Genomic DNA, 11,890 nt, shown 5'->3' on the forward strand with positions numbered 1-11,890 from the left:
AGACAGATGTACACTTGGAGAGATGTAATATCTTATACTGTAGGAGATGTACAAGTGACATATTGACCTGCACTGTCTGACACAAATATGTCCACTGTCATAAGGACAAATTTTTTTGCTTAAAATAAAATAATGTAAAATAAAGTTTCTTGGCTTATAGCAATATTTCTCCAGTAAATTCATTCACCATTGGAAGGTGTGGCAAAACGTTTAATTTGGACCCATATGCATGTCTTTCGTCCACTAGTGAATGTGTGTTTGTGTTCACCTGAGGCCGCGGGTGTCCTTTGACCAGACACTGCAGAACTAACGTGTCCCCCTCTCTGATGGTGTAGATCCTTTCACTGATGTTGTCCTCCTTCACCACACATGTCTGCCCAGAATGCACAATCTGAGCATTCGCAGGAGCTGAAGGACAGAGAGAAAACGAGATTATTACATTACATTTTCATTTCATTCTTCAGCAATGATGTTTTTAAATGCTGTACAGGAGACCAACTAACAAATTAACAAAAATAAATCACTCGCTTTACTATTTTTTTTATTATTATTTATAAATGATATTGGCCTGATAATAACTGTATATTATGTACACTATGACATATAAAGAACATTGACATTTCATGAATGAATTAATTAATTAATGAACAACTGCACTGGCACTATTTTTTTATTGCAACCCATTATAAAGTTAATAAACGAAATACAAGTACAAAGTACTACGTTTTTACGTACTAAGTGCATGCAAGAATATATAACTGTAGTGGTTCTGATGTCAATACATGTTATAAGTGGACTTCTGGGGGAAAATTAAACTTGCTATGAGATGCAGTATGAACTTCTTATATGTACGTTTATAGAAAAGCATGCATGGCCTGAGCATGCCAAAATGAACAGAGAATGAGAAACAGAAATTTCAGATGGCATCGTCCACTCTCATGTTCCATGAGTCAGATGTGCACTCCGGCATCTTTGCTAACATAGTTTGCTAGCTGGATGTGGTAGGCTTCATTTCAAGCTCTGAGCAGAATTCAAACTCTAGACCCTCGGGAATCCACGCCAGCATTGCAGGCAGCCAAGCCCGGCGGTCACTGCACGGTGAGCTCTTTGATTATGAAGAGGAAGCCATGTACAGCAACACCGCCTACACACTGTAAACGATGAGTCTGCGTCACTTATTAGCATTTGAAAGGGAGTCTGGGACAGGAAGAGCTGCGAGGCAATGCAGGACATGTTTAGAAATGTGTGGAAACCGCCAAACCTTTTATTTGTGAGTGTAATGGTGTGGTCAGGGCTGAGCAGGCATCAGAGGTCAGTCAACACGCGGAAATTAATGATGCTCATTAGCAGTACAATGAGGCCATGCTAACGTCGCTAACAACCAGTGGAAGTGAATGGATCTTTACACTTTAAAAAAAAAAACTCAGCTCAGCAATTCTGTGCGTGACATTTTACAAAGATAACTCTTATTGTGGGTTTCCACACTCATAGACAACATAAGAATATCAAGGGAAAAATGGTTTTGTAGGCCTAGAAAAGGCATGGAAATGTATGTAAAGAATGTTCATCTTTATGCTCTGCTACAATACATTTAATTGGCTAAATATTTTTTTATTTAATTTAATTTAATTTAATTTAAGTTATTTATTTATTTATTTATTATAAATAAAATGTATTTTAAAATGTGTTTAAATTATTTATTTTTATTTTTATATTTTTTGTAGAATAAAACTTGTTCACAACCCATAGTGACAAACAATTTGTGAGAAAATAATTCTTTTAAGTATCATTCAAACCAGTTCAAAAATTGTTCTGGATGATGAACCAGTGTTGTTATTATTAATTATTATTTAAAAACTTAGATGAAAATTAGAAATGTCGCCTTGGCAATCAACTGAAATAAGTTTAAATTGAAGTACTAATATTTCTAAAACTGAAATAAAAAAAATAATAAAGCTAAATATTCAAAATAAAAATTATACAAAAATTGACACATCACAAAATTACAACTTTAACATTAAAATAAAAGCTAGTTCTAAATATGTAACTTATACTACAATAATATATAAATAGCCAATAAACTTATATAATTTAAAACTAGAAAATAAAACATAGACATACCATTTGTGATGCTGCCTTATAATTTGGCAATAATTATGTTGGAAATCCAATGGAAATTCATCAGTCAAAATAAATAAATCATCTTAGACTAAATAACCCTCACAAAATAGATTGTGAGGATTGGCTAAATATTACTTTTGTGTAGAGCAAAACTTGCTTACAACCCATAGCAATGAAAAATTTGTGAGCGAATCATTCTTTAAAGTCGGTTCTTTCCAATAAATCATTCAAACCAGTTTAAAATTGGACTGAATGCTTCATTAGTGAATCAGTCTGAACTTGAATGATGAACCTTTGTTGTTGTTATTAACTAAAACTAAACAAAATATTTAAAAGCTGCAATAAAATATAAATATTAGATTAAAAACAAACTTTTGCATTGGCAACTATCTGAAATACGTTTAAGTTAAATTACTACAATTGCAAAAACTGAAATAAAAATAAAGCTAAACAGAAACTTTTACAAAATAAAAATGGTAAAAGCACATGTAATTACTAAAACTAACAAATTAAAATAATTCAAATCAAAAGCTAATTCAAAATAACAGTAAAATTATTATTTATATATTTGTATAGAAATATTATTTGTAAGTAAATAATACTAAAATAATACCATTTTAAACTATAATATCATACAGACACAAATTTTGGGTATTGTGATGCTGCCTTAGAATTTGGTGATAATTGTGCTTGAAAATGTAATGGAAATTCATCAGTCAATATAAATATATCATCCCGCCCTCACCCTGTTTCAAAATAGAGTGTGTATGTCTGTATGGATGAGTCTAAGAAAAAAAAACAGCGTGGTCAATAGAGAGGTCTCCTCAAAGACAGAACCAATGAATTTCTCCATGATGTGATTATTATTGATGGGTTAAGTGTGAGGTGTGTTTGTGTGCATGAGGTCCTTGCGTTAACAGCTGCGTGCACCACATAATGTGTGGATGACTGGACCTCACAAAGCACTTGCCCTCTCAGCAGGTGTGCGTGTGGAAGCGTTTGTGTCTCAGCTCCAGAATGTTGGCCACTCTCCTCCTCCTAGCGTCAGGGATGAGCTCTCTTTAACTCTGCAGCCGGGTCAACATCCATCACTGTCACACTGACCCAGTGCATCATGGAATGAAGACAATCTTCACATCAGTATTCGGCGGCGGTCGCTCAACAACAGGATTCGCTCTAGGTCAGATACTGAGGAAATAAATATCACGGAGATCCGGAGCAAATTCAGTTTAGTCTGGATAAGTTCTAGTCCGACCAACAACACTATCAACGGTATTTACTACAGATAGAACAAAAGATAGAGAGACAAAAAGATAGATAGAATGACAGATAGATAGAACGACAACGATAGATATAGGTGCATCTCAATAAATTAGAATGTCGTGGAAAAGTTCATTTATTTCAGTAATTCAACTCAAATTGTGAAACTCGTGTATTAAAGCGCTACAGCGATATGTCACATCACATTAAACAGCATTTATTTGTTTGAATACTGCACTACAATGGACAGAATTTGAAAATTGAGACTTTGTTTCATATTAAACGTACCAAAGCACAATGCTTATGCAATATATTGGATGGGAGGTGCCCTTCAACGTTCCGTCCATTAACAGAAAACAGGCTAGACTAATCGATTCTTGGGATTTAAGAATCGATATCTTTCCGTAAAAATCTTTTTCAGCCTTATGAAAATTCTATATTGCTTAAAACTTTCTTTTTTCAGTAAATCAGGGAGTAAAATATTAATAATGTGTCATTTTAGGATAACCTGTTTTTATAAAGACCCCAAACAACAGAATGACAAACGCAGCGCTCGGAGGGGATTACACCAAGCAAATTAGGGCAGGTGTAAAAACTGCAGGTGTAACTGATGACCTGAGCTGCTGTTTGCTCCACCTGCACCCACGGTCCTCTGGGAACATTTCTGCCCGGCTTCAACTGTTGCTGAAAGTTTTCTAGAGCATCTCCTCCTCTGCTATTCTTCATGCACACGCTCCACACATAAATCATAGCTGAAACGCTCCTGCCGAGGAGCTTCACCAGATCTACTGTTTCACTCACGTCCTGGAGTCATACACTTATTCATCTGTCCTGCATCTCCCACTGTCCCGAGAGAGAAAGAGAGAGAGGGAATTATTCATCCTGCAGGAGCTGAATGGCACGTCTATGAGCACGTTTCGTGAGACTAAATAAGATCCTTGAGGAAGAGAGAGAAAGAGACTGACCAGCAGGGGCTGGCGAGGGCTAATCTGACAGTGTTAGCTGTGTCAATGTGTTTTATTGAGTGTTTATACTTGTTGCACGAGGAGCTGATAGTTTTCACTGTGGCTCAATATGGATCAGCCCTCCGACAAACACAACTATTGGCAAAAACGAGCACTAGGGCAGACGGCATCTCATCAGACAAGCGTCTCTGGCAGCGAGAGGAGCAGGGCTGAGTGCTGCCCGGAGGTGCACATGCCAGGACTTCTAAGTGTCCGTTTTGCATGCATTCACACAGAAGCGTCATGCCCGTTCAAACTTACGTGCTCCTCAGGTCTGAGCAGCAAGATCACTTTGAATGCAACTTTCAAAGTAACTATTTGTAACGAGTAATTAAAGGGATAGTTCACCTAAAATGAAAATTCTGTCATCATTTACTCACCCTTATGTTGTTCCAAACCTGTATAACGTTATTTTGAAAGATTTTTTTTTTTTTTTTTGTAATGAAAGCCAATGAGGTCCAATTGACTTTGACTATATGGGCTAAAATAGTTGAAGCATTCTTCTAAACATCGTTTTATGTTTCATTTTTTGGGGTAAACTATCTGTAACAGATGTCACACGATAATTTGTCTGAATTTGGTTTGTACACTGAGAAAAGAAATGGGGTGAAGGAAACAATTTTCACTCAGAAATTGCTAGTAAATTTCTAGTAAAAACACACTGAATTACACATTAATTTTTTTTAGAGGATGAAAAACTGAAATTTTATTCTAAAACATACTCAAATATTTGTTTTATTGTTCAAAAAATTAAGATCCATAAGATTTTTTGAATGTTTTTGAAAGTAGTCTCTTATGCTCACTTAGGCTATATTTATTTGGTCAAAAATATCAGTAATATTGTGAAATATTATTGCATTTTAAAATAACTGTTTTCTATTTGAATAAATTTTAAACTCTAATTTATTCCTGTGATGCAAAGCTGAATTTTCAGCAGCCATTACTCCAGTCTTCAGTGTCACATGATCCTTCAGAAATCATTCTATTTTTCACTCAGAAACTGATAAATAAATTCTACAAAAATCTTTGTTTTTTTTGTTCAAACATTTCAAAAGATTTTTCTCATGCTTTTGAAACAAGTCTCTTATGCTCACTATGGCTGCATTTATTTAATTAAACATATCAGTAATTATGTGAAATATTATCAGAATTTACAATAATAACAATATTTTCAAATTATAATTATATTATTTAATACAATTTTAAAAGTATCTTATGCTTACTTTACAACTATGAAAAATCATTTTTTGCAGTGTACAGTCAAATCACACCTTTCACAGGCACCAAGTGATCTTGGCGTTAAAATAGACAAAAGACGCAATGGGCAAAGACAGCTAACCAAGGCTTGTGGTTCAACAGGGACAGCGTCTCGTGTCAACACTGCATGCTTTTCATCTAACGATTAATTTCCCATCATGTTTGCTGCAGCGCTTTAATTTCCCTCATCTACTTGGTCAACACAAGACCAGATGGAATTTATTGACCAGCAGAACATCTGCTGACAACTGTGATTTTTCTTAAAAGGCTTCAGAAAAACTTTGTCTTACCTCAGGCATATTTCAGGCCTCATAACTGGACTGGCTGTTTCTCAGCTGTCTGAGCTATAAAACACACAAAAAAGTGAACCTAAAGAACCATAAAAGAGAACGTGTGAAAGTATATTTCAAGTATATTTTACTTACTGGTAAAAAATGTATAGCCTGAATGCACTGTAAGTCGCTTTGGATAAAAGCGTCTGCTAAATGCATAAATTATAAATTATTATTATAATTATAATTATAAATTATATTGCCAGAGTGAAAAAGGAGCGGTGAAGCAAGTGAATAAACCAAAATTATTTCACTGTTATATGGAAATAAAACAAATATACTGACATCTATTGATAAATGCAATTATTTGTGATTAATTAACCAGCATATTATAATTAAGTACATTAAAATCTATAAAAATGAAATAAATACATTTATATGTAACATAATAACAAAAATATAAATGTAATTTATTACTATATTTATTTAAACTGCATTTATACATAATGCTGATTTTAAAAATCAATTAAATTATATTACATAGAAATAATTTTACATTAAAGTTCAACTTTGAAGGTTAATTAAATGTTCATTCAATAAAAATGTTTAGCAATTTTATTATTATTTTTATTATTATTATTATTATTAAAATATCTATAAATCTATAAATTAATTAATAAATTAATAATGGATTACTAATGGAATTATTTTGACATATTTCATTAACTGTAACTGATCAGCTGAATTAACCAGCATATTAATAATTAATCTGATTAAAATTGTTAAAAGTGACATTTTAATTTTATTTAATCCTTACCACATGAACACATACCAGAACGGAGCTGATGGTTGAGCGGGTTGAGAAAGTAAGAGGGATTTGACATCAGCTGAAGAGAAAAAGTCGCTTTGGTGGTGGAGCAAGTTATTACATTTTGATAAAAAGATTATAAAGACAAACATTTTTTTATTTAGAATAACGTGCACTGATGAATCGCTCATATACGACCAGGAATGTGTATTAAAAAAGCAAATGGGGTCGATTTTGATTCATGTGGACATTAATGAGATGTCAGGCCTTGTGTGTGTGTGTATGTGTGTGTATTAAAGCCATTTGTCTCTGTTGTGAGAGGGCTCTTTCATCCATTAGCGCCGTATGAGAGTAAGCAGACACGCGCTGCGCTGTGAGGATTCTTTCGGCCCCTGTCGGAGCGACTGAGGGCCTCTGAGAGGCGCGAGAAAAACGACGGGGAGGATGTGAGCTAAAGTAAATTTGCAGGATCACTACAGTGACGGTTTTAGTGGCAGTGACAGAAACTGATTAAAGGAGCACTGTGGAGAGGAAGAGGGAGAAAGAGCGAACATAACCCAGGAATTAATGGCGTTCCCATCCTTCTTTCATCACCACCCAGATAACAGAGAAAGGCTTATAAAATGATATACGCTGTTATAAAAATCATAGCATATAAATCACATCTACCCAATCACTTTAGAAACACAATGAATTCATGAAACCGGTTAAGAAGTACCAAGTCATAATTCACCCCAGCAACATTTATATATATATAATAAACTTAAAATGCAAATATTAAAATAGTTTGTATTTTAACAATTGCAGTTTAATTATATATATATATATATATATATATATATATTTTGATTTAAACATTTATACATAAATTAATATTATAATTGTTGTATTACTTTTCATTTATGCTGATTTAAAAAAAAATAACATTAAATTATAATGAATAATGAATAATGAATTGAAAAGAAGCATTAAATAATTGAAAAAATGTGATGACATTATTTTATCAATAATTTATTATTAGTAGTACTAAAATGATCATTATTGAAATTATGTATGTATATACAATGTGTGTGTGTGTGTGTATGTGTGTGTACTGTATAATATATATCACAAATTTAAACCTAATAATAATATAAAAAATCATTATTGAAATTATGTATGTATATACAATGTGTGTGTGTGTGTGTATGTGTGTGTACTGTATAATATATATCACAAATTTAAACCTAATAATAATATGTACTGCGTTGCATTTATACTGATTTTAAAAATGTATTTAACATTAAATTGCATAATAAATTTAAATTATTTAAGATTAAAGATAATTAAAATTGTATATTACATTGTATTTTATATAGCATAAAATTTTACTATAACCCTTCAATTGTATAAATAGATTCAACTCCTTTAAATAAGCTTTACATTTTTTTTTTTTTTTTTCAGGGCGAAATGTGACCTGGATGTATTTTTGTGATATCTCACAATTGCGAGACGCCTGGTCATATTGCCAGAAGTGAATTGCTTTTAACTGGCATGCACACAAACACCAGCACCTGCAGGTACACAAACATTATGGCAACAATGACTACAAACAGCGTTTCACACAAACACATCCAAATCTCCCACAGCCAGATGCACAAACACATGTAATCAGGGTGGCCCATATTGGCAGATTTCAAACAGCCTGTGTTGAGTCAGTCTGAGGGTGAGTGGATCAGAACAAGCCTGATCAAACAACATGTTGAGTGCAGCCACAAGAGGATGGACGAAAACACACACACAAAGAGAATATGATGAGAAAGGCAGTTTGAAGGCCTATTCGCACCAAGCAGCTGACTTTACAATCAATTCCTTTTTTTGCGAATGCTAAAACCTCAAAGGCCAATGATATTTCAGTTGGAGTAAGTCATTTGCGTTGCCAAACGTTATATAGTGTAACAATCGGTTCTGGAAATAAAAACTTCATTTCTCCATGGGGGAACAGGACAGACCTGTTATGAGCTCTGAGGTTGTTAATCAATGGTATATGCTTTTTGAAGCCAACCGTTAGCATTATTTCAATTTATTTTTAAAATAAACATGTTTAACAGTTAGCTTTGTGGTGAAAAACTACATTACCCATGATTCTGTGCAGAAAATCCCACCAATCAGAGAGTGGCAGTCAGCAAATAATGGCAAATGAGCTTGCAGCAAACATCCACTCCCATAAAGCACAAAATCGAGTCTCAATACACTCTGCAAATTCTTAAATATTTGTGTGTGTGTATATATATATATATATATATATATATATGCATATTTTGCAATATACTTAAAATATATTGTTTATATTAGGGATGCACCGATACTGGTCTCCTGTACTCGTACTCGTATATAATTGACAACTTTAAATGAATAGATTTATATTTCACCATCGTTTTAAATTTTATCATGTCATTCGCAATGCCTCATGGGATCTTTCCCTCCCTAAAGCTATTATGTTCACAGTCTAGTGTGTTTTTGTCCAAATGTTTTTGCTTCAAATAATTTGTAATGTTTATTCACTCAGCTTAGCTTGGTTCATGGCTTAACATGCTTTTATGAACACTTTTTTTTTAAATCCCTATGGGAAGAAAAATACTTCTGAAACCAATGTGGGCAGCCACTAATGCACTCTATTGCAAAAATAATGATTTGTAAAAACCATGTGCCAAACTCACACCATTGGTTGTGCCTCATTTTCATAATATTTTATTGTATTTTACACTTAATTAAACTCCATACTTCAAGCATCTGGGATAAAAATGAAGTCACATCTTTTTAGTCACATTTCATTCTTGTAGAATGTCTTGATTCATTTGGAATTTCATCACATTGTGAAAGTAAAATGGTCTGCTAAAATCGTTCCGATGACAACCGTGAGGCACCTCAGACAAAATTCAGCCATAATGTGTCACCCAGGTGACAGAACCTCCAAGTGTGTCTCTTACTGCAAAATACAAGCTTGTCAATCAAGAGCTGGGAAGCTAGTCTGTGGTCTGGATGTCTCTAAGGACAGAGATGGCATGAGAGAGAAAAACAGAGACAAAGAGACAGAGCAGGAGATACAGAAACACACGCAGTGAAGGAGAGAGGGGCGGCAATGAACAGAACAGTAAAACAGCAAGATGAAACTGGCACCTCAGATCTCCTGCGCAGACTGACAAGGCCGAGACACGGGGCGAGGGATGGAGAGAGAGCGAGAGGAAGAGGAAGGAACAAAGATGGGCTACATCAGGGCACCTGACTGGCATTCTCTTTGTGAATAGAGCACGTCTGCATCCTATCAAACCCCGGCACACTGACAACATCCCTGCTCGAGAAACTCTGTGTGATTACACACTTCGTTTCTAACCTACAATAAGGGCTTCGACATCGGCAGAAATGATCAGTTCAGGTCACCTCCTTTTATGTCTGATGGATCTTGCCAAAGAACTATTTGAAGTGTCAGAGATTCTCTCAGGTAAAGGTCAGAAAGAGGTTTTAACACAAGAGAGCAACAGAAATATGATAAAACCTGTGAAATAACCTTAGTTTAAATAATAAAAAAGAGCTGATTTAGCATACATTTAGCTGGTTTAGTTTTTTATTTATTTATTTATTTATTTTTTACAGTTGTATCCCATACTGTATAAGACATAAGATTTTTTTTAAGGAACTAATACTTTTACTCAGGAAATCAAAATACCCAATCAAAAAAAAAAAATTAGTAAAAACATAATTGAAAATACTATTAAAAAAATCCTGTTCTGCTCATCAAAAAATCGTGAATGTTTCTGGAGCAACAAATCAGCATATTAGAATGATTTCTGAAGGATCATGTGACATTGAAAACGGTAATAATATTTCACAATATTACTGTTTTTCTGTATTGTTGATCAAATAAATGCAGCCTTGTGGAGCAGAAGAGACTTATTTTATTATAAAAGAATAATTAAAATAAATAAATTAAATTAAATTATTTATATAATTGATAGTATAATAGTACTTTAGTGATACTAAAATAACGCTGTTGGTCTTCTCAGAGACGAAAGAGCAAAATCTGAGCAATAACTTTATCCTCTTGCATAAAACACAAATTATACCATTAAAAAAGAAAGTATAAAATATGTTAACTGAAATAAAATAGTTTAAAACATGGCAACATTTGGCAACATTTCCCAATTTTCATGTAGTTTAAGTTGATGTACTAAAAAACCTAAAACTAAACTTGAAAAATTAATAAAGCTGCATAAACATAAAAAAAACCAAAACACAACAAAATTACTAAAACTTTAACTAAATGAAAAAAATCTAAAAATAAAAAGTAATTTAAAATATTAATAAAAACTGCAATAATATATCACTATTTGTCTCCTCAGAGATGAAAACGCATCATCTTAGCGATAACTTTCTCCTCTTGCATAAGCTGTGATGTCTGTGTACAGAAACAAGTTATTGTGTGTTTCTCATCAGCATTGCGTCAATCTATCAAACACATAAACATTAACGTCTCATAAAAAGCTCTTTCATTCACTGTAAATGACTGCAAATGAGCTTTAATGCAAAAGAACAACACAAATCCTCATTGGCCCTTATTTTTTGACGGCTGGAAACGCTAAAGTGTTTCCCTCAATTAAGTCCCCATCTCTAGTCAGTTTTCATCTGGAAGTCTGCTGGATTATATGCGATGTAAATGGTGAAGCGTGACGCACTCTATGGGCTGTAAGACTGTGAAATGATATCAGGTTTAGTGTGATTTTATAGCTCCTGAACAGATGGAAGGCAGATCGTAATAGCGCTACCTGAGCGACTCCTTGCATTGGTTTTTGCGTCGAGTCCAGCATCAGATGGCATCCAATGCTCCATCAAACATCCCAACAATCACATTATGCAATCTATAGTCCTATAAGCGGATTCAGCATCATATAGGCACCATGTGATTGCCTTGAGATCCATTAACACCCCGTGCACTTTTACTTCTTCCCGGCATTCCAGAGGCTGTTGGGTTTAACGACTCTGAAGTGCGTGCGCCAACACGCATCCCGCCGAAGGAGGAAAGAAGAATGCTGATGACCTGTTACGTTTTTATTTCTTCCATAAATTACTCCATTAGGATCTCCATAAAGTGCTGCAGAAGGTGGCTAGCGCAGAAAACATCTAACAGCTGT

General features: G+C 34.0%; 1 protein-coding gene across 1 annotated transcript in view; it reads right to left on the reverse strand.

Annotated features, from left to right (window-relative positions):
* The window catches only part of LOC107734262 (MAM domain-containing glycosylphosphatidylinositol anchor protein 1-like), a 71,960-nt gene that overhangs the window by 22,527 nt on the left and 37,543 nt on the right, over window positions 1-11,890 (reverse strand). The window contains exon 2 of the mRNA XM_016546176.1: window positions 269-408. Within this exon, the coding sequence (XP_016401662.1) occupies window positions 269-408 (140 nt within the window). The remainder of the gene's footprint in view (window positions 1-268; window positions 409-11,890) is intronic.

Source organism: Sinocyclocheilus rhinocerous, unplaced genomic scaffold, assembly GCF_001515625.1.
Source record: "Sinocyclocheilus rhinocerous isolate Xijiao unplaced genomic scaffold, SAMN03320098_v1.1 scaffold730, whole genome shotgun sequence".
NCBI lineage: Eukaryota > Metazoa > Chordata > Actinopteri > Cypriniformes > Cyprinidae > Sinocyclocheilus > Sinocyclocheilus rhinocerous.